Source organism: Bactrocera neohumeralis, chromosome 6, assembly GCF_024586455.1.
Source record: "Bactrocera neohumeralis isolate Rockhampton chromosome 6, APGP_CSIRO_Bneo_wtdbg2-racon-allhic-juicebox.fasta_v2, whole genome shotgun sequence".
In the NCBI taxonomy this organism is placed as follows: Eukaryota; Metazoa; Arthropoda; class Insecta; order Diptera; family Tephritidae; genus Bactrocera; species Bactrocera neohumeralis.
The window spans coordinates 41803792-41827911 of record NC_065923.1 but is presented as its reverse complement, the minus strand read 5'-3'; the positions used below and the strand labels follow the sequence as shown (position 1 = coordinate 41827911).

General features: G+C 37.5%; 4 protein-coding genes across 5 annotated transcripts in view; all 4 read left to right on the top strand.

Moving 5' to 3' along the window:
• Positions 1–4645: 4645 nt before the first annotated feature.
• The window catches only part of LOC126761447 (protein melted), a 59069-nt gene continuing 39594 nt past the window's right edge, over positions 4646–24120 (top strand). Inside the window, exon 1 of the mRNA XM_050477605.1 lies at positions 4646–4656. The gene's annotated coding sequence lies outside the window, so the exon portion shown is untranslated. The remainder of the gene's footprint in view (positions 4657–24120) is intronic.
• Positions 4880–7493, top strand: LOC126761450 (Bardet-Biedl syndrome 1 protein homolog). Of its 2 annotated transcripts, XM_050477615.1 has the most exons (6): positions 4880–4941; positions 4994–5272; positions 5345–5580; positions 5640–6459; positions 6866–7137; positions 7196–7493. In XM_050477615.1, exons 2-6 carry the CDS (start codon positions 5002–5004, stop codon positions 7391–7393), a joined length of 1797 nt encoding a protein of 598 aa, XP_050333572.1. In that variant the 5' UTR covers positions 4880–4941; positions 4994–5001; the 3' UTR covers positions 7394–7493. The 2 variants fall into 2 exon arrangements, with proteins under 2 accessions (XP_050333572.1, XP_050333571.1); XM_050477614.1 differs by lacking the exon at positions 4880–4941 and having other exon boundaries at positions 4955–5272.
• On the top strand, positions 9944–10474 carry LOC126761458 (acyl-CoA-binding protein). The gene is made up of 2 exons (XM_050477632.1): positions 9944–10016; positions 10107–10474. Exons 1-2 carry the CDS (start codon positions 10008–10010, stop codon positions 10344–10346), a joined length of 249 nt encoding a protein of 82 aa, XP_050333589.1. The 5' UTR covers positions 9944–10007; the 3' UTR covers positions 10347–10474.
• On the top strand, positions 16422–16898 carry LOC126761457 (acyl-CoA-binding protein-like). The gene is made up of 2 exons (XM_050477631.1): positions 16422–16481; positions 16552–16898. Exons 1-2 carry the CDS (start codon positions 16473–16475, stop codon positions 16795–16797), a joined length of 255 nt encoding a protein of 84 aa, XP_050333588.1. The 5' UTR covers positions 16422–16472; the 3' UTR covers positions 16798–16898.

The following is a 24120-nucleotide window of genomic DNA, read 5'->3' as shown; positions in this document are numbered from 1 at the left end:
AATATACTTGTATATGCATATGTATGAATACTTCTAATCCGAGTTATTAACAAGTCGAATGGAAGTTTAAGAAAACCTTTACTTGTTTTCGAATGCTAATATATTATAACCTTACTTATGTATGTATGTACAATGTACCTGAAAACTTTATTAATCGTTAACTCAACATTTTACTCAGATATTGTTTTTTTCTTCAGATATTGCTGATATGCAAAAAAAATTTGAGCACGGATATACTTATATGTATATAAATGTGCCGTTAACTCTCAGATAAAGCGACCAGCAAATAGCCATCAGCAGTTTTTAACAAAACATAAACTGACCGCAAAATTCCCTCATTTATATTTGTGCACGAAATGTGGGCGCGTGAATCACTGCCATTCAAGGCAGTGCAAGAATTGGATTCGAAAGCTCTCATTCACGCATGCGCTAATTTTGAGGGCGTTGTTTTTGTTTTTTCTTCAATATGGCCTTTGCTTACTTTTTTAACTATACCAAATTTTTGCCAAATTTACTCATATTGAAATATTTCCTCTAAATATCGACTTCTTATCGCCGCAAATTTTCATAAAAATCAATAAATACAGATCAATACGTGTCATGCTCTTTAACATAACTCAGCTCTATAGTTAACCATATTCATCGGCATAAACATCATCAAAACCGGTTTCAATTTCCACTGCGTTATTTCTGGTATTTCCGCCTTTTCGTCTCTTCAGCTTCCTATAATTTGCTTATCTTGCCACTTTTTGCATTTCTTCCAATTTTCTACTTTTTCCAAACACTGGCTTAGTCATGGCCAATTCTGGTTTTCGTTGATCTTCGTTCATTGTTTATTTTGTTTGTTGATTGATTTCATTAGCTCGTCCGAATTGCATACCTGTCTAGGCGACTGGTCATTCGGTGGTGGTTGAGAATGCCGGTAATTGATCTGCACAGTCTACACTCAAGGCGAAATTTCTTCACTTCGTAATTGAAGTGTGGCATGAGTAAGTTGTTGTGCGCCTATGTAAGTCGAAATTTGAATTGAGCTCAACACGTTTGGCTTTTAACAGCCTCTTATTAATGGGCGTGTCGTGCTCAGCTGGTAGCAAAAGCACGAACACGTCAATTGGCATTCCTGAACGTGCGAATTCGTATCACTTTCCAAATGATGGATGTAATTGACGCATAAAGAATAATAAAAAATTGCGGACAATTCTTGTACTAGTTTTTTAAAAATACGCCCTGTGGCTTATTGCTTTTTTTTCACAACAGTATACTTTTACATATAGAGTAAAGTGCCGATTTTTATGAAGCGATGTTGTTGTTATTGTTGTAGTGGGTATCTAATCCCGTTAGGATGGTAAGCATTAGATAAGTTGTCATCGAACCTAACTATGCAGTTGTTCAATGGGAGACATCAAGAGGCATCCTGTCGTAGTCCGGAGTGCAATATTTCGACATGTTTTTAGCTTCCTCGTCTGCGTTTGACCGCATCCAGGCGACCATATTGATGTGGCGTAGTTTAGGGCCGGCCGGCCGATTGCCTTGTATGTTGCCACCAAGGCACAATGTTTCTTTGTCTTTTCGCTATGTTCTGCCGGCTAGTGACTTGAGGATTTTGTTGCTGCTCTGTACTTTGGCAATAATCGCGATCGTGTGAGGAGTGAAGGCGCACAAGCGGTCGAAGGTCACACCTAAAATCTTACGGTTATTTACAGTCGGAAGTCTGTACTCCTTCGACCAGTGTGTGAACATGGTCGCTGTGGATTTGGTAGAAGAAAGTGTTACAGGGAGAGGACACTACCCTGTGGAACCCAGATGTTAATTCTTCTCAGTTTTGAGTTTTTATCTCGAAATAGTACGGATGATTAACGACCGCTCAGATCTTTCTCCAGTTTCAGATCTCAAGGCACTTCATCAAAATATATTTAGTCCTATTAAAATCTACTTTTTCAACACAAGCATACTCTAACCTATTTTTAGTTTTAATGAGATGCAAGGTATTCACCCTAGCATATTCATAGTCCATCTCTTTAGTCCTGGAGGGAGCGTAGATTTTTCGATGTCCTCAAGAAGCGTTGTGTGGTTGACTGTGCCAAAGGCTTTTGACAAGTCTAACGCTACGAGAATCGTCCTCTCACAGGGTGGTTTTTGGTTAAGACTATGAACTATCTGAGCGTTTATGACGCTAAGAGCTGTGGTGGTGTTTTTCGAAAGCCATTCTGGTGGTTTGCTAAGCTCAGGTGGTGTGTGAAGGCCGGAAGTAGCAAGACTTTACTATTGGGGAGAGTTATGGGACGATAGGACTCCCAAGTTTTAGTAGTGAAACCACTCTTCCGATTTTTCACACATTGGGTATTTGAAAAGTGGTGAGCACCAGCTAGAGGTAGCTTCCCGCAATAGGCGATTCTACGTTACCGGAATTGACCCGAATTTTATGCGGCTAAGGGCTGGTTTTTGGAGATCTAAGCCCGTTTAGCTCGGTAAGTTTTACTTTTAATGTAGCGATATGACCAAGTGTTCACATTGGATGATTTCTAGAAAAAAAATCGTGTATCACATGTAAATTTAAAATAGCGTTGATATCGATAATCTTCTAAGAGCTTAAAAACAGAGCATATAACTTTCCTTTCTACTCCTTCCTAAAATTGTAGTAGTTCAAGAAAAACAAAATCTTAATTTCGATATAGCCGAACCTTTTTGAATAAGTTCGTTAGAGATCATTATAGATCGAGAGAAAATAATTCAAAAATAATAAATAATATGTTTAATAAGGAAATATCGACATTTCCTCTTCTTTATTGACCAAGTCACCGCTTACGCGGTTATGGCGAGTTCACAACAGCGATCCTCCTTTTCACTGTTTGGCGCCCTGACCTTTGTAACGGATTGGGGTCTTCCTCCCTCTCCGTTTTCCCGGCAGGTAGTGCGTCGAATACTATCAAAAATGGAGTGTTTTCATCTATTCGGACGACAAGACCTAGCCAGCGTAGCCGCGGTCTCTTAATTCGTTGAACTATGTCAATAGCGTCGTATATCTCGTACAGCTCATCGTTCTATCGAATGCGATATTCGCCGTGGCCAACGCGCAAAGGACCATAAATCTTTCGCAGAACCTTTCTCTCGAAAACTCGCAACGTCAACTCATCAGTTGTTGTCATCGTCCAAGCCTCTGCACCATATAGCAGGACGGGAATTATGAGCGACTTATAGAGGTTGGCTTTTGTTCATCGAGAGAGGACTTTAGTTTTCAATTGCCTACTCAGTCCGAAGTAGCATCTGTTGGCAAGAGTTATCCTGCGTTGGATTTCCGGGCTGACATTGTTGGTTGTGTTTATACTCGTTCCTAAATAGACGAAATTATATAGGGAGGTTCGCCGTATTAGTTTTGCGGGTATACCAAATTCAGAAATCGCGGCATAAAGGCAGCTTCTTTTCGTTCTGTCAAAAGCAGCTTTCAAATCGACGAAGAGTTGTTGTTGTGTGGTGAATATCGGGATAATACAAATAGATTAACTACATAGAGTCTGTATAAAAATCCGGTATTGTACAATAAATAAAATGTCTTGCATTTGTGATACGAAAATTAAGCTTTTATTGAACTTATTTTATGCTTTTTTTGTCTTGGCGTTAACTTCTTCATTGTCGGTAGATTTTTTTTTTGCAGTCAGCATACCCTTAAGATGTGAGAATCCAAAAAAATGGAGGACAAGGAGAATGTAAGAACTTCTAAATCGAAGCTTATGCAAACCACTTACCGTTCGTAGCTGATGGACGCTGATACCGGGCACAGATAACTTGCTGTTCTTCTCCGGTAAGTACTTTTCCAAAATTATGTTCGATATTTTTAAAAATAATCCGTGACACGATTCGTTTTTCAATATATTTATACCCTGAACAGGGTATATTAAGTTTGTCACGAAGTTTGTAACACCCAGAGGGAATCGTCGGAGACCCTATAAAATATATATGTAAATGATCAGTACAGATCGGAACGGCCTATATCGGACCACTATAACATATAGCTGCCATACAAACTGAACGATCTTGTTCTTGTATGGACAACTTTCACATTTGACAAGATACATATTCACGAAATTTGGTATAGATTATTTTTTAAGGCAACAATGTAATCTCCGAAGAAATTGATCAGATCGGTTAACTATAGCATATAGCTTCCATACAAACTGAACACATAGTTACCAACAGAAATGCACCTGTGAAGGGTACTTAGCTTCGGTGCAACGAAGTTAACGTTTTTTCTTGTTTTTTTTATTAATTTCAATAAAATAAATATTGTTTATGTATAATTAAGTTCGTTGAATTATTCAACCACTCGGTAAGTCCCCGGCAGTCCAGCCTACGTAACCGGATGCCTGTACTCGTGCTATCAACTCGACAGCATTTCTAAAAAATATTTTGAGAGTGTTTTATGCATATCCCACAATAAAAACTTTGACTTCTGCCACGAGTATTGTGCCACTTTTGGCAAGATCTGGTCACTAGGTATAATTTGCTTCTTTACTAAAGCTAAGTGATAGAGTTGGATTAAATATTATTAGCTAACCAAAAGTGGTATGATTGACCGATGACTTCTAGTGAAGCTTATATAACGATTATACCGAACTTCGCCTACAAATTCGATCTTAAATTGTATATCTGAAAATACAAGTATATTTATGTTATCTCAATGAAACTAAGTAGCTTCAAGAGTTCTGGTAATAAAACGAACTGATTTCCGTCGGTTTTGGTTTATTATAATCTCAAAATATTTCATATATGTATAAGTATATAGACATATTCTATACTTCTCTTTAAAGCGTGGAAAACTTTCTAATGTGGCAACATGGAAACGTGTCCTTGCGTTGTTAAGGTAAACAAACGCGTATCAAAACAAAGAGTGAATAATTACATGGTCAAAAGGAATCAAAGAAGTTGCCAACAGCTGGACATTAGGTCATTACGAAAATACACTCAAGTGGATAACATTTGATAATTTTTTTTACAGCTTAAAGCATGTCCGTCAACGCCAAATGGCTACAAGTCATCGTAGATGAAGACGAGCCGCGACCACGTCTAAACACCGTCACCAGCTGCATGACATTGTGCGATATTAAATGCGACAATTACGTACGACTGATAGCGGCAGACATTGCATTGGAGGATGAACCCACAGCGACCTTGAAAATCTTTCGAGGCACTACGTTGCATACCGAGTTGAAGCTCAACGGTATACCAGCTGCTGTACAAAGCTTCTACAGCGACGAGTCGGAGCCAAAAACTCCAAGTAGGTTAATTTAGTTCACTTGCACAATTTGAAAAAAAAGCAAATTATATCTATGTGTATGTGTACTCGAAGTTATTGCTGTGGCCATCGCGGAATCGGTGCTGTTCTTTCGAAATATGAAACCGTATTTTAAATACACAGTGCCCGGCTTGGAGGCGGAGGAGTCGGAAAGAGATTTGTGGCTCAAATTACCTACAGTGCGCGTAGAGCAGCAGCCGGCCTTAGTCGAAAGCTTAAGGTCCATTGAACGCCCAAAGATGTCAAGGAAGTCCCAAAGACTAATACAGTTGCCACAAGAAGAACAAAATGTAGAGCTGAGTTAACAATTTTAGAAAACCAAATTCTCACATTTATCCATATTTTTCAGGAATTCATTTTGAAATATGCAGATGCAACGGTAATGCGTCACCCGAATATTGTAGCACTCGGTTGCTTGGAACGTATATCCAGCGATGCGAATCCACCCTCACATTTGGTAATTGCCACCGATAACGGTGATATATTGGTGTTGGAACCACAAAGTTTCGGCTTGATTTATCAAGCAAAAACCTGTGACTACGAGACCGTGCCTTCTATGATTGCCGTGCATGGCACATACGAGACCGATTTCCGCATTGTAATCGCCACACGCTACGGCGGTGTATATCTACTGCGTAAGTCGGTTAAGGAGGGCCAGGAGATATTTAAAATATCTCATCCATTTACCGGCTTAATGTTGTTGCCAGTGGATCAAACGATAACGGTGTGTGCCATGGATTGTCGTCTCGTTTGTTATTCGAAGAAGGGCAAACAATTGTATGTTAACAAACTTCCCGCGCTGCCGATGTGTATGATACCGATTACACTGCCTCATCTAGGACTCACACTCTGCTGTGTAGCGTTGGAAGGTGGTCTGGTGCAGTTGTACTTGCAACGTTATTTGGTCAATGAGTTCCACATGGTGTCAACAATTGGTGCGATGTGCTTCGGGCGCACCGGTCACGAAGATTACGTGCTGAATATGGTTAGTGTTGAGGGTGAGATATTCGTGAAAATTCTAAAGAGGACAGCTGCATTTGATCCCAGTGAGCTGCTTGCACTTAAGGGAAATGTCGAAAGTAAAGCGATGGTTGAAACGATTTTGGAGAAGTCTAAAAAAAGTTCGATATTTGTGGAACAAGCGGCGAGGGAAAAACAAAATGCCAAGAGTAAGTGATTACCCAGTTTTTAACTGCTTATATTTTGAAGGAAAAATCTTCGGAACCATGTCCCATCACGGTATAGCCGTATATAATTACAAAAAAGAAATTATAGAAACAATGGCAATGGCGATTAGCACGAAGAAACGAATGTAAATAAAGCGAGCAACACTTTTGCAAGAGACGAATATTGGAAAAAGGTATTGCAGGACCCCCTATAAACCCAAAAGAGCCAAACCAGCTTACAATAGAAATCTCTGAAGCAGCCTAAATGTCAGAGTTTTTAATTAAAATCATTTCTTACCGAAAATAGTTTTCATTTTTGGAGGAAGCTAAATATTACCTTCAACTTCTATTTCAACAAAATTTAATATACATACATATATACGATACCGTTTTCCTTTCTCATTAACAGCAACTTATGGCGCATTTCAAGCCGAGCTATGGCGCTTACGTTACGTGGCCGCCCGTGCTACTGTCGACGCCATCAACTCATCGGAGAGCACAATTTCTGGTGACATAACTCATGCACCTGTCAAGCTCTCTGCGGAGGTATGTGGCATTGGACCGGAGTTTCGACTTTATCTAACTATACAGAATATGTCGAGCTACAAAATGGCATCGAACTTAACTGTGCTGCTCCACGCCGATCGTCGTCACTACACCCTAAACAAATCAATGGCCAAGGTGAGAACTGCAGTATTTCTTAAAATGCAAATATTACATTATTTACTCCTGCTTACAGCTGCCCAGCATATTGCCTGGCGTGCCGCTGAAAATCGACTTTGAGATTGTAGCAGTATTGGATCCAAATCTTAAGTTACCACCACATACACTGACGATAGATAATTCACAAATACGCGTTATGCTGCTGAAAGCGCGCCAAACGAAACCACTGATCGCCGCTGTGATCGCCATGCCGCAATCGGAAGCGAATGTTTGAATTTTATGTGCTGATAATGTGTTAGTCGGATAACTCTTGTGCCCAAAAGTATGTTTTAAAAGACGATCTATTCGAATAAAGTGTTATGATTGAATAAATATCTATATGTTCCTTTATTAAATATTCATATACATACAACAAAATAATGGACAAAATAATAGGGACTGAAACAGTGCTTTTAAAATTATTTAAGAAAAACTACACAAAGTATTCTTCAAGGTATTACATCTGAAGCTATAATATTAGTTCATCTTTCTGGCAATGTGTGAATTTCATCCTAAAAGAACTGTCAGCTTGACGGCCAAGAATGATTCAATACATTTTTTGCTACTTTGAGGTGATGCTACTGTTTTCCAAATAGTTTTTCACCGGTCTTGCAACATGAGGTCGAGACTTGTCATAATGAACAAATATTTCCTCATGCCTATTAGGAACAAATTCCGAGTGTTTTTCGGCAATCAAATTTGATGAGTTCTTGTCAGTATCGTTTCTCATAAGGGTAACGGTCGAAAATTCTACGGAAAGATGCGGCGACTAACGGAAGGTTTCAAGTCGCTACCAGACTCTTGTAGAACCCCGGAGGTGATTAAGTGACTGATGCCCAGAGCAGGGTAAAATTTTGGAGGGAACACTTATCCAGCCTGATGAATGGCAGTGAAAGCATAGCACCGGGAGAAGTCGAATCCGTTTCCCCAACCGATGACGATGGCCGACCATGAAGAACTTCGAATAACAATAACCCGTGTGAAGAAAAACAAAGCTACGGGGGCCGATGGATTGCTGACCGAGCTATTCAAATACGGTGGCAAAAAACTGATAAAGAGCATGCGTTAGCTTCTTTGTAGAATATGGTCGGACGAAATAATGTCCGACGATTGGAATTTAAGTGCGCTCTGCCTAATCTACAAAAAGGGAGACCCCACAATCTGCGTCAACTACCGTGGCATAAGCCTCAACATCCCATATAAGGTTCTATCAGCATATAATGTAAGAGATTAAAGCCCACCATCAACAAACTGATTGGACCTAATCGCCAAATCTTGGAAAAGACCCATGAAAAGAAGATCTACACACACCACCTCTTCGTGGATTTCAAAGCTGCTTTTGACAGCACGAAAAGGAGCTGTCTTTATGCCGCTATGTCTGAGTTTGATATCCCACAAAACTAATATGGCTTTGTAATCTGACGCTGAGCAATATCAAAAGCTCCATCAGGATCACGAAGGACCTCTCCGAGCCAGTCGACACGAGGTTTCAGACAAGGTGACTCCCTATCGTGCGACTTTTTCAATCTGCTGCTGGAGAAAATAGTTCGAGCTGTATAGCTGAATAGAGAAGTTAAAATCTTCTACAAGAGCGTAAAACTGCTGGCGTACGCCGATGACATCGATATCATTGGCCATAACGATCGCGCCGTTAGTTCTGCATTCTCCAGGTTGAACGAAGAAGCGAAGCAAATGGGTCTGAAGTGAACAAAGGCAAGACGAAATATCTCCTGTTATCAAACAAACAGTCGTCGCATTCGCGACTTGGCCCCACGTCAATGTTGACAGTAAAGTCGTAGATAATTCCGTCTATCTTGGAACCGCCATTAACACCAACAACAATGTCAACCTCAGAATACAACGCATAAAAACTCTTGCCAACAGGTGCTACTTCGGACTAAGTAGGCAATTGAGAAGTAAAGTCCTCCCTCGACGAACAAAGACTAAATGCGACATGTCACTTATCATCCCCGTCCTGCTATATGGTGCAGAGGCATGGACTATGACAACAGCTGATGAGTCGACGTTACGAGTTTTCGAGAGAAAGGAACTTCGGTCCTTTGCGCATTGGCAACGGCGAATACCGCAGTCGATGAAACGATGATGAGCTGTATGAGATATACGAAGACATTGGCATAGTACAGCGCATTAAGAGACAGCGGCTCCGCTGGGCAGGTCATGTCGTCCGAATGAATGAAAACACTTCAGCTCTGAGAGTATTCGACGCAGTACCGGCCGACGAAAACATAGGAGGGGAAAGATCTCCACTCCATTTGAAATATTAGGTAGAATAGGACCTTGGACTACACTTCAAATCTCCAATTGGCGCCAATTAGCGAAAAGGGAAGGACGGCGCGCTGTTGTAAACTCGGCTATAATCGCGTTAGCGGTGTCTACGCCAGTAAAGAAAACAAATAATAAATTATGGATTAGGACAAATTTAATGGATATCTCGCCAAACTCTCTGTTGTGGACGTGATTGTTGACCTTCTCCAGATTTTCCTCATTTCACAGACGAGAACGCTTACCAACTCCAAACTTCGCTTGCAACAACCGATGATTTATTAAAAAGATAAGATGGGTGATAATTGAAGTCACAAAGCCAGAAATAGTAAATCCAAAAGCATATTAGCTTTTATATTATATATACATATGTACATAACTAAAAGAAACCGGCAGATAAAGCAATCACGCAATAAATACACTGCATTGATTAGCAAAAATTGTGATTATTCGCAGTACCTACAAGTATTATCGTGGAAACATTTATTATATAAATATGAGCCGTGTGGAGTGCGCACCTCAATGTCTAACTGTCTTAAGCAAAGAAAGCATTAATTTTTAGCAACATGGTCACGGTATGTTCACTTCATTCGATTTAATTTTCAATTTTTCAGAGGTTCAGGACTTGCTTAGATGGCTGAGATGTTTTTATTTGTTTCTTGCAGTTTGAGGAAATCATTGAGAAAGCCCGCAACTTCTCCAAGAAACCTACCCAGGAAGAGTTCTTGGAATTCTACGGCTATTATAAGCAGGCTACAGTTGGTGATTGCAATACCGATGAGCCAGAGGATCCAGTCCGTAAAGCCTTGTGGAACTCTTGGAAGGAGAAGGCCGGTTTGACCGTCGAAGATGCGAAAGCTCACTACATAGAAGTGTACAAGAAATACGCACCAAAATATGAATAAATTTATTTTTTAATTAAATGCTAACTGCTTTATCAGTTATTCTTAATCTTCCTTGACTTGTCAAATTATGTGATCAAATCTTTTAATAAATAATATGATGGCATATGAATACGATATGCCCTAAAGCAGATGGCGAACCTTTCTAATCTTTCTAATCTAATATTTAGGATATGGAATTATCCCAATAATAACAAATAAAATATGGCTAAGTTCGAGGACAGCCGAATACCTTATACTCTCGCAATTTGAAAAGAACAATTGTAGGGAAATACTACAAGGTGTGGGTAAAGCTTTATTTTAAAGAAAGTTGTGTAAGAATCAGCATTACCATTGGGTATTACTCAGGTATACTGACAAATTGACAGACATATTCGGCATTTTAAAGTTTGATATTTTTGATGGTTCGCATACTTAGAATGTTTTGATATACGAGCGCTATTTGTGATATTTACAGTAATTTAAAATAGATAAACAAAAAAAAACGTGGAATTTGTCAATCGCTAAAACAGCTCGAGCCGAGAGCAATGTTATCAAAATACGATAGCAGTGCTTCGAAACACATCTTGACATCGTGTTAGGCGATGAATCGTGGATTTACGCGTATAAGCCCGAAAGTAAACCGCAGTCGACTGTACAACAAAATGTTTAAATTTCATTAACATACTGTTTTTAGAAAAATAGTCTCTCATATCAGATAACTTGTATTAAGTATAAAGGTTATTCGGAATAATCTGACCAATTTCCCCTTTTTTTGGCTGAAAGACATATTATTATCATAAATGGGCGTTATATAAGTTTCAAGGTTATATCTCACAACTGTCCGCTATTTTTGTAGAAAAATGCAAAGGAACTCAGTAACTTATTCAGTATCATACTGTTTTTAGAAAAATAGTCTCTCTAAGTTTTTGTTCGAATTACAGGAATAATCTAACCAATTTCCCCTTTTTTTGACATATTATTATCAAAATGGGCGTTATATAAGAATTTTTGTAGAAAAATGCAAAGGAAAGGAACTCATATAACTGATTTTCTTCCGCCGCGACTGTACTTTGGTGTGTGCGCGCACCGTTTGAAACTCGGTAAATCTGCGACAGAGACGTTTAATATGATAAGCAAGCTTACCCAGGAGTTGTTTTAGCAAGAAGTGGTGTGTTTCGGTGGCACCAGGTCTTTTTGGAGGGCCGGGAAGAGGTCGCTGATTAATGAGCAAATCCAAAGAGAAAATGATGCTCATTGTCTTTTTTGACATCAAAGGCATCGTGCACCACGAATTTGTTCCTCCCGAACAAACCGTCACAGCCAAGTTTTACGTGGAAATCCTCAAGAGACTCAAACGAAGGGACAATCGGGTCCGACAAGACATCGCAAGCGATTAGAAGCTACACCTTGACAACGCTCCGGCTTACACTGTCTTTCCTGTGAACAGCTACCTATCCAAGGCCGACATCCCAACGCTTCCGCAACCGCCCAGACGACAGAGGGTATCCAAGCAGCATGTAGCTCGGCTCTCAAGGCTATTCCGGAGAATGCCTTCCGTGACGCCTTCAAAGCTTGGAAATCGCGTTGGCAGCGATGCATTGACGCAGAAGGAGCCTATTTTGAAAGTTTTTATAGAATTGTAACGATTGGTTCAATAATTTTTTTTTTAATCGATTCAGTCCTATTACTTTCCGGACAAACCCCGTAGACTATTCAATAAACACACTTAGACGTGTGACCTACACCTTAAGCGCAGTCTTTGCGCAAAGTTTCATTCCAATATATTTATTAGACCTTGATTTACTTACTGTGAAGTAAAAGAATCAGATAGACCCCAAAATTGTACTTTATATGTTATATACCGGATTCGGTAAAACTGCTCCAGAATTTCCTGAGGTGTATAATTTCAGCTAAAAGCGGGCGGTGCCAGACCCATTGCCAATTTTTACACTGGCTCCTATGAAGCCACTTCGCACCATCTCACTGCTGAAGTTTAATGCTTCTGGCATATTTATTTAACTTTAACTGTACTAAACTATACATATTGTAGTTTTCAACACAACCTTAACATAGGGAGTGGGCGTGGTTGCTACTGATTTCACCTATTATAATCACCGTCTTTAAAGGCACTGAAATTATTCCTACTAAGCAAGTAGGGAAGAAGGACGGACTACAACCACATAATTTTTCAAACCACAGATACTGACCTCTACTGTCCAAGTACCAAATTACCGTTTTGTATTTTAATTTGCAGCTTAGTAATAGCACTTTATAGGTTTTACAACACCAACCTTTCGTTTATTCCAAGGAGACGGGTGTAAAATTACAAGATGATATCTCTATGTTTTCTCATGTTATCACTTTCATAGACAGTCGATTATTCAGGTTTTTTAAACATGGCCTTAAAAATCGGTGTCTCGAAACCAGTTTTACACCCACAGTCTCTTATGCAAAGTTAGTATATAGAAAAATATTGGCCCCCTCTAATCTATGATATACATATGTATATGTAGCTACAGAATAATTGTTTCTGGTAACCCAATGAACATTAAAACTCCTTCTATGTTTAAACTTCGATAAAATGTATTTATGTACATATATTTTAAGTTTATAAATTACATGTAATGTATTAAAGCAACAACTATTAAATACGTTCATATTTGAAACTAAAAATGTTAGATTATTGTACTATAAAAAACTATAACCTGCGGAAGTGAGTTAGCGTGATTGATAAGCGACCACCGCCAAATTTCTAGCTATTTTGCCCAGCTGCATGAATCTATCGATTAATCAAATCTACATTCTTATCAGCGCTTGATAAGCCGATTTTTATCAATATGGAATCGACATACGGAAATTTATTGTACCGACGGAAAATGCACAATTCTTGCACCTACACATTAATCTGAATTATGATATGCAATAAAGTATAAAAATAACAAGTAGGGGAACAGTGAGGTCGAGTGCAAACCAACAATAAGTATTCTCGCAATTTGTAGGAACCGAAAGTCAGTAAAACTTTATTTCATATTAATTCAATATATGCATTACTGGACGATTACTTTTGATTTTTCTTTCTTTTTTTTGCGATCTCTCAATTAGACATGGACTTTCTAGCATACAATTACTAACCATATAATCATGGCCAGTTTAAGGATCCCCTTATACACTTTAAAAACATTTCTGTTTCTCAGGTTAATTTAACCTTGTACTCGTATACTATATGTCAAATGTATTTCAATCATTCAATTCATCTAATTTCAGTTTGTGAGTTATCCTAACAAATTAAAGTGAGAGATTTTCCTTACCATATGGAATTAAAATATGTAACGATACGTTCCCATATGATGATTATATCAACAGTAGGACCCAGTGCAGTGATCTAGTAGCTGATGCTCAAATCATACTTAAGTTATGGAGGCACCACCTCCTGCCAGTTAAACGATAGTGAAAGTGTAACATCTGGAGATGGCAAGCCCGACTTTCCAATCGATGACGATGGAATAGATGTTCCATTGCGCGACTAGGATGAGGCTCGAATAGCAATTGCTCGCCTGAAGAACAACAAAGTGGCAGGTGCCAGTGCCAAGATGAAATGTCGGCCGCGCTATTCAAATACAATTGACAAGGTGAATGCATCATCTTCTTCTTCCCGACTTGGCTCCCACGTCACTGTTGACAGTCATAACTTTGAAGTTGTAGATAATTTTCTCTATCTCGGCACCAGCCAACAATGCCAACAACAGTATCAGCAGAATTACTCTTGCCAACAGGGGCTGTTTGGACTGAGTAGGCAATTGAAAAGTGAAGTACCCTCTTGACGTACAATTCCCCCATCATTCCGTCGTGTTATATGGTGCGGACGCATGGATAATGACATCATCTGATGAGTCGTCCTTAGAAGTGTTCAAGAGAAATGCTTTGCAGAAGATGTATGATCATTTGTGCATTGGCAACGGCGAATATCGCAATCGATGGAACGATGAGCTGTACGAGATATACGATGACATTGATATATTTTATTATAAATCAAGTGAAGAACGACCTGGCTGCACTTAGTATCTCGAAACTAAATTGCAAAAAGAAGAAACGAATGGCGCGCTGTTGTTAACTTGTCTACAACGGAAGAAGAAGAACATCCTTCGGAATAAAGTTGTGATAATTTGGAAAAATAAATTCACGATTTTACTCGCCCTGACTTCTTATAAATTGTGAATGTGCCCAATATACGGTTTCGTATGACTTTAGTGTTTCCTTACTTATGAATATAGTGCGAAAGGAGTACCTTTAAGTGAAATACCGTACCTCAACAACTATTCGACCAATTTGAATGAAATTTGTTACGGATTATTAACCGTTAGATCGCGCAACTTCTCATATATTACAATATGAAATTCAATTAGATTCTTTCACCACAAATAGTGCTTTCTCTTTTACAAATAAATGAACTATGTCATGCACCGAATATGGAGAACTTAGTGTATAGCTGGTTTTATATCGAAAATGTAGGCCATTGTTGAACTAACACATGCAGTTATAATTATAAAGATGAGGTTTACAAGAGGTGCGTGGAAAATTTAATTGTTGTATCGCCTCAAAATGAGCTATATATACAAAATTTAAATTTAATTAAAGTTTATAATAAAATATTAAAAGTTTGTATTAAAATTCTCGAGAAGCTTATTTTTTTCCATTTGTCCGTCCGACCGTCCGTGCGTAAAAATTATATATCTAAATGAAACTTGGAACACATGTTTCTTGGTGCCATAAGACATTTGATATTGGGCGATTATTCGAACACCTATAAATTGTTATAACTAAGCCGCAAATTAACATACAAAACTGTAATTTCGTAAACAAATCGCATTAATGAGGAGCGCCTATGGTTTAAAAAATATTTAATAAGTGGACGTGGCCATCCCCCTAATATTTTAATGTATATATTTATCTCGCAAACCATTCAAGCTATATCATCCAAATTTGCGCAGGACAAATCCCCTTGACACTTCTTACCACAATGAGAAAATAGGTGAAATTTGATGATTACCCCGTCCACTTCTCATGTGTTAAAATCTAACTACAAGTGCGATAAATCAATAACTAAATGCGTCATAGATATTAAATATTACTTTCGGGATGATACAAAAGAGCTTTATGGGAGTCAGAGTCAAAATTGTACTATGAGCGCCCACCTTTAGGTGAAATTACATATATCTGGATCTACTCGACAACTAAATTCGATAAATCATATTATCTTGACATTCTCATGTCACTGTGCGAAAAAGGGTGAATTAGGAATAAAGTACCCATATAACATAATTTTAAATTCCATCTCACTTTTCAGTATATTTAGTCAAAATGTGTGATGTAAGAGGTGATGCAAGCCGCAAGAGTATAAAATGTTCGGTTACTAACGAACCCTTCTTTATTTGTTTCACATAACGTTTTACAAACATTTAAAATAATTCCCCCTAATCTTTTACTTACTTCCTATAGGACATCATGGAAATTTCTCACACCTCTTTGCAACTTAAACCAAAATAAATCAATACCGTGGTGCAGGTGAGCGGTAAATAGTTAATCACTGGCAAAAACTAGGCATCAGCTCAAATGTAAAATTGTAACACAATCAAGCTGCAGTAATTTTTTGCTGACGCCTAATTGTATGCAACACATGAATGTACAAGTATATTCATCATAATATTATTTATCTGATTGTGTATAAATAAAGCACGTCATTATTTTAACGCAGTGCTCGGTAGTGATTTACCACACTACTTAAAACTGTTAGGATTTCCCTAACCACACATAATTCATATCAGCCGAAATTCCTTCCCGGCTAGATTAAGAGTTAACAGCAAACTCCGCGAAATTTCTTTACCATAAAATAGTATTGACTTTCTCAACGTCATCTAATCAATTTCCACAGATTTTGCCGCAGACTGTCATATATCTTCATTTTATGCTTATTCACTGTTTTTTTTTTATTTTTAGTTTAAAAAGATTGCGTAATCTAGCGATTAGTAGCATTAACTAACAAAGCTCGGATATATTCGTATTTTTAGGAGTATAAAAATGCTCGCGAGGCTAGTTTAAAGTTAGTTGATTTCTACCACAGTTACGTGAACAACCAACAGCAGCTACAAAATGGTGTCTGTAAGTGGACGCACATAACTGATTACTATACATATTTGATGTTTTACTATTAAATTTTTCCGCACTTTAGTTCGCAGAAGCAACCGAAAAAGCAAAGAACTTCTCAAAGAAGCCCACCGACGCCGAATTCTTGGAATTCTACGGTCTCTTCAAGCAGGCTACTGTTGGTGATGTGAACATTGAGAAGCCAGGCGCTTTGGACTTGAAGAGGAAAGCCATGTGGGACGCATGGAACTCACGCAAGGGTCTGTCAAAGGCTGCCGCCGAGGAGGCCTACGTCCAGGTTTACGAGAAATACGCACCCATTTACGCTTAAACATTTCGTATATTATAGTTAAATTTCGCTCTGCCAAAGACTATTCATATTAATTTATAAATATCGTTAAATTTGATTGCCATGTTATTTGTTTATTTGTGAATAAATTGCATGTAAAATAAAATAAAAGTGTAAGTTGCAAATTATAATATTAGTGAAAGCTATTTTAAATGTTTTATAGGAAGTTCTAGCGTTGAATCTGCAATCTTATTAACAGCATCAAAACGAGTTGAGCATGAGTAACTAAAAATTACTTTGATCAAATTATTGAACAAAATTTTAACTTTCTTTTGTCATCTGAAAATCTTTATTAAATTTTGAATGTCTAGGGTCACTAGACATTAATGTGAAAGGAGATAATTGACACGTCAGGATTTCCTGTGACATTAAAACATATATTTCTTAAAAGTGCGAACTTTAGCTACATTTAAAAAATTTATTGCTTAATATAGAAAAAATACTTATACTTTTCGTGAATATTTGGCTACTGAGTGTTTTTTTTAAGTCTCCAACAATAATCTGCTACTATTCCTGCGCTTCATTTCTCTTGATAGCGCTTCTCCATTAAGGAAATGCCCTGACGGATCGTCTCGCCGTGTTCGTCACCCACAGCACCCAAATTTGCCTGAAATAAATCCGGATGAGAGTTCAATATACAGTTGTCCACAAAATAATAGGAGTGTTAGATATTTCGTTTTCAAAATAGTCCTTAACATAAAAAATATTCACAAAATTAAAAAAGTAAGTATAGTTCCATAATTTAGCAGCAATTTAAATTAGTAATTATTTTATTTAATCATTCGGTTTTTCTCCAGTGGGTAGAGGAAATCATTGTACAGAGGAAAAGCGGAAAACAATAAAAAAATTTAAAAAAACTAGGAAAAACTTATAAAAAGATCCAGGAAATCATAAAATGCTCTCCTCAAATGATAGCAAATGCAAATTATAGAAACAAAAATGAAACTCGTTGACGAAAGCGCAAAACATCCACTGCAGACGATTGCAATATAGTACGCTACTGCAAAATTAATCCTTTTGCTTCAGCCAGGAGCATCCATCACGAACTAAATTTGTCAGTTAATAGTGAAACTGTTCGTAGGCATTTGGGACAGAACAAATTATTTTCCCGAAGGCCAAGAAACGAATCCCCATTAAAAACAAGCACAAGGAAGCCCACATACAATTTGCAAAAGAGCATGGCACCTGACCCGCGTCTAAATGGCGAAACATATTTGGTCAGACGAATCCAAAGTTAAGTTATTTGGTAGTAAAGGCTTTAGGAACTTTGTCCGACGTCCCCCTAACTCAGAGTATAATCTCCGGTTTGCCACAAAAACCGTTATACATAACAATGCCAAATCATGGTGTGCGGTCGTTTTTCACATTATGGTGTTGGTCCAATTCACTTAATTGAAGGCATCATGGACCAAAGGGCATATGTCAAAATATTCGATGAGGTAATGTTGACATATGCCTCATGGAATATGGCATTGATATGAGTATATCAACGGATAATGACCCTAAACATAGTAGTAAGTGCGCAAAAACATGGTTTAGGGCCAACGGAGTTGAGGTTATGTGGTAACCTGCTCAGTCTCCTGACCTCAACTCCATTGAAAACTTGTGGACAGATATCAAGAAGAAAGTAGCTGAAGAGAAACCAACCAATTCGAGAGATTTATGGCAAGTAGGGAAAGAGGCTTGGAAGGGAATACCAATAAAACGTTGGCAGGATCTCATAGACCCCATGCCACGGAGGTGTGATGCTTTGTTAATAAAATCAAGGTTATTCAACGAAATATTAATTATTTTAATATTCTGTGAAACTTTGGAAGCATTATATATTAAAATTATAGAACAGTCTCGTATTACATAAAATAGTTTTTAGTTTACTTGGTATAAACTGCGATATAAAATTTTGTTTATGTTTAATTGAAATAGTTGAAATCCGGAAATATTAATAGACTTTTAGCAAATTACATTGTGCAAAAATTTTGAAAAAAAAAAACATTTTTGTTAATGAAAATTAACAATTCGCTTTTCTCATGTGGTCACTCCTAATTTTTTGTGGACAACTGTATGTATTTTTAAGAACTTATTACACGACAAAGCTTTGTATGACATTATAAGTACAGTTATTAAGTCTTTGTAACTTTCCGATTTATGGTTTCCTAGAAAATTTAACACCAACAACAACATCAGCCTCGAAATCCAAAGCAGAATAACTTTTACCAAGACAGCGGCAGGGCTGGCTATATCATCTCGTCTGAATGGATGAAAACACTCCAGCTCTGAGGAGAAGATATCCACTCCGTTGGAAAGACCAGATGGAGAAGGACTTGTAATACTTGGAATATCCAATTGGCGTCAAACAGCGAAAAAGAAGAACGACTCGCGCTGTTGTAAACTGGCTATAAACGCGTAAGCGGTGTCTACGCCAATATGGACAAGGTTCACAAAACATTTTCAGGTATTCCCTCTTAATTTCTACCTCGCTGAGTTTGAGGAAGTTCTCTTTCAGATATACAAAACTCTTTGGAGATTTTGGTTTGGATTTTGGATGGGTATGTTAGCCGTGGACAAGTTTGTTTGAGTCAAACGAAAATAACAACCACTTGATGATCTTTTGGTTCGGTCGAAAACATTGCGATTGCAAAGGGATTATGTCTGGGTTTTTTCACATCCGTTACACATTATTTTTATGGAACCCGGTATTTATCGTAACACCTAACCGGAAATCCAAATTATTCACACTGTTCAATTAAATTAAATTAAAATTAAAATTACGACGCTGAAATTTAAATGTTAATTCTCCACACACATAACAAAAACTATCGGGGTCGATAGTACACTTTTGGGTTATGTTTACGATGTAACAAATATATGTATATATGATGTAAGTTAGTCGAATGCAATAGTTATACAGTCGCACAAAAGAAATTATTTAAAAAGACTCGTATATGAGGTCAGAAATGAATATGGAGCTGCCACTAAACATGAGACGTGATAAACAAAAATCATGACAATGTTCGTGTAACAAAAACAGCGTTGACTAATTTCAATATTTGACAATTTTAAGGTTTTGCATTACCTTTAATGACTCTCGTAGGATAATCGTAATCTGCAAGTGAAGTGAACATTGAAGAAGAGAATTGTAACTCTGCTATATTTAAATAAAACTTTCAAAACTTTTTTTATCGCTCTTAACACACTGAATTTCTCTACTTGGTGCAATTTTTCTGTTCTGGAAACACCCACTATATTTACCTATTCCTACCTAGTATATGCAATTTGAGTTTCGAGTCTTTCTAAAACTTCGTGTAGCTCCACCGAATAACTATAGTTTCTATTCTTTTAAAAAAGAACATTAAATGAAGATGTTATATTACACATAATGTAGTTTGTGGCTAAAAATTTATCAAATCTGTTCATACGGTAGCCTAACTCATATTTATCCAGTTCCATCATTTCACTCCTTCCGGACAAGACAAGGTTGCTAATAACTTACTATCCAGAAGAAAACTGTTGGTAGGGTCTACAGAGTTTATATACAAATTATTACGGTGACGAACTGAGTGAAATTAGGAACAAGAATCTATCTATAAATATGAGAATCTGTCTATACTATCGGAAATAGTCCCTTTGTTTTTGATATATCGATCTGAAGTTCTGCACATATTCATACCTCCCCAAGAAGCTAGTCATTGGTCGGAATCGTCAATATCGGACCACTATCGCATTTAGCTGCCACACAAACTGAACTCTCAAAACCAAATTCTTGCAGGCAAAATTTTTTGTTATTCTCAGAAATTCGTCAAAGATATTTATACAAGTTAACGCTACAATATTCAAACAAATATGTATGTGTTTAGCATATAGCTGCCATAAAAAGTGGTCGATCAAAATCATTATGAAGATCATTTTTTACCTCTTCTTTTATAAGAGATGTACATGTGAAGAGTATCATAGCTTCGGTGCAGCCGAAGTCAAGGTTTTTTCTCGTTTGACAGTATTACACTATCTCTAATGGGATTCTCGTTTTGGGTCATTACAAAAACTTTCTACCTTTGGGTTATTTCTGTATATATTTTATATGTACAGGAAATATATTTTCGTCATAAGAAATTTGTTTAATTTTAGATTTAACACATTACAAGGTTATGCTGTGCGCAATCAGCAGCAATGTCACATATGAACTACTTTAATTTTCATACTACTGCAAAATGTTGATACCGAGTATATTCGTTTTGTTCACCTAAAGGTTATACGCATCACCTAAAACTAAGCGAGATAGATACAGGGTTATACATATAACCCCTGTCCACAAAGTATAATTCTTCATTTAAATCTTATATGGAAGACAGGTAAATTTTTTTCCTAGATTTGTACAACTGTTCTTAATTATGATGCCAAAAATTAGCGCGATCTGTCAACCAGTGTGTTTACAGCAGCTGTTTATGTCAGTCGACCTCAGTAGGATCAGGATGGCGAGTTGAAATACGGGTGACTGTCTGTCTTTCCGTCCATCTGTCTGTCCGTGCAAACTGTAACTTGAGTAAAAATTAAGATATCTTCATGAAACTTAGTACACATACTCCTTGGCTAAAAAAATACTAATTCATAGATATACGTAATCGAACCACTGTTTTGCCGACATAACGCCATTAACCGTAAACTTATAAAGAGTGTAATTTGCCACCGGGAATCGCAGTAGTGTGGGGCACCTGTTGGCAAAAAATTTTGAAAAAGTGTGTGTGGCCCCGCCCCCTAATAAGTTTAATATGCATATCTCCTAAACCACTAACGCTACAACAACCAAATTTGCCCAGCACAAATACTATAAAAACTCCTACAGACAGTGGAAAAATGGATGAAATCGTATGATAACCCCGCTCACTCAGCATATAACGGAACGGTTAAAACCTACGCAATAAGTAAATTAATGCGCCGCAATTTTATCTCCAAGATAAATGAAAAGGCTTTATGAAATGGGACGATTTAAATTTTTTGGTTAAATCCAAGATGGTATGAAAAGACTTGTACCATGAGAATGTGAAGATGGGACGCCCACTTCCAATACAACACAATTTTAAATTTATTTAAATTCCATTTGATGCTTTCACTTTCCAGTACACAAATCAGGAAGCAATTGATATAACGTGATAAAAGTTTGCACTAATAATTCATTTAAAGTGTGCCACCTTATGACCAAAAATTGCCAAACCCAAGACTTTTGAAGTCCTTATGTACTGAATAGGTGGACCCCAGTATCTATAGTTGAATTTTGACCGAAAATATCGGTCAATTTTTGGAATATGCTACTGAAATTCAGAGAGAATCCTTTTCTGGCAATAGTAATTCTGTATATTAAAAGTGGGTTGAATCGGATCAATACTACCTTGAGCCCTCATATATCTAATACAAAGATTTTCAGACTTCCGGGTGACTTTATACCGCATATATCAGCCATTATGTGAGTTATAGCAATAAAAACAAGAAAAAACGTTAACTTCGGCTGCACCGAAGCTAATATACTCTTCACAGGTGCATTTCTTTTAGTAACTATGTGTTCAGTTTATATGGAAGCTTTATGCTATAGTAATCCGATCTAAACCCATTTTTCGGAGATATTATTATTACCTTAAACAGTAATCCATGTCAAATGTGAAATCTTTCCATACAAGAACTTGATTCCGATCGTTCAGTTTGTATGGCTGCTATATGTTATAGTGGTCCGATATTGGCAGTTCCGACAAATGAGAAGCTCTTTGAAGAGAAAATGACTTTTGCAAAATTTCAAAACGATATCTTAAAAACTGAGGTACTTTTCTAACAAACCTTATGCCGAATATGTCAATCAGTGTATGAGTTGTACATATACAAGGTCTGTCGCAAAAGAAACAGGACTGTTAAAAAAAACGACAAAAAATTAATATTTTTCAAAAGTTATATTTTTTTATTCAAAGTATGTAGTTTCCTTGTGCTTCGATACAGCGTTTAGCCCGGTCAATTAGCATTTCAAATGAGTGTTTAAGGTCATTTTTCGGAATGCTCTTGAGAATATCGGTCGTCGCCTTTTAGATAGCTGAAATGTCCTGAAACCAGTGTCCTTTCATGGGCAAATGAAGTTTTCCAAATAGGTAAAAATCACGGGGTGCCAGATCAGATGAGTAGGGTGAGTGATTAATGGTTAATATGGAGTTTTTTGTAAAAAAATCAGTGACAAGCGTCGACCGATGATACGGCGCATTATCGTGCAACAGGCGCCAGGACCCTGCCTCACGATATTGTGGTCGAGCACGACGAATGCGTGACAAAAGACGCTTCATAACACCAAGGTAAAACACAGCATTAATCGTTTGGCCAAGTGGGACGAACTCTCGGTGTACAATACCCTCGGAATCGTAAAAACAAATCAGTATTGTCTTTATTTTTGACTTCTGAAGACGACCGACTTCTGATCGTCACAGAGGTCCTCACGACCTTCTTGGAATCGCTTAAACCACTCATGCACATTACTACAGGATAGGCACTGATCACCATAAACTTTTTTCATCATTTGAAATGTTTCAGTAAACGTTTTCCCAAGTTTAAAAATAATTTAATGATGACCAAAAGCTGCTGTCACTTTTTGATCGATAACATCGATTGTAGTTATCCAATTGTTTTAAAATTTTTACGAAATGTCAACAAGAGATCAAACTTTTTATTTCATATATCCACCAATAGGTGGCGCCACCAGAAACAGTTATATTTCTGTTTCTTTTGCGACAGACCTTGTACTATATAAAAAATTGTTTAGGTTCTGTTCCTCTGGTTGACATTTTCCATTTTAAGGTATTTCCCTGGCTTTGATTCTTCTAAGCTGCAAGAATATAAAATGTTTGGTTGCACCCGAATTTAGCACTTCCTTACTTTTTTTTTATATAGTGAGTTAATATTAGCGCACTGCCACCGGCTACTTGAACTTTATGAACTATTTACCACCTTAGTACTTCAACTCCACCAAGTGCATTAGATAAAAAGATTAAACTGAAAATGTTTATTACTCGAAACGCTAACATCCAAACAAATGTATAAAAGTATATTTACAAATACAACTAAATAGTTGTGTGTAATTGTGTGAGCTACCTGCCGGCAAAACACACGTAAGCCTCGAAAAATTCACCAGATCAAGCGATAAAAAGCTTAAAATCAATCGTAAACTACGTAAACACTTGCCGACTCTACCATTGGCGCACGTAACTGATTATGTGGCCCCCAACAGCGAGCTTTCGAGTGCGTCAACCACGAAGCTTTCAGCACAGCTGATCGCGCCAACCA

Coding starts and splice junctions, on each gene's coding strand:
- LOC126761450 (XM_050477615.1), top strand. CDS start 5,002: ATGTCCGTCAACGCCAAATGGCTACAAGTCATCGTAGATGAAGACGAG. Junction 5,581..5,639: donor TGCCACAAGAAGAACAAAAT/GTAGAGCTGAGT, acceptor CATATTTTTCAG/GAATTCATTTTGAAATATGC. Junction 7,138..7,195: donor TAAACAAATCAATGGCCAAG/GTGAGAACTGCA, acceptor TCCTGCTTACAG/CTGCCCAGCATATTGCCTGG.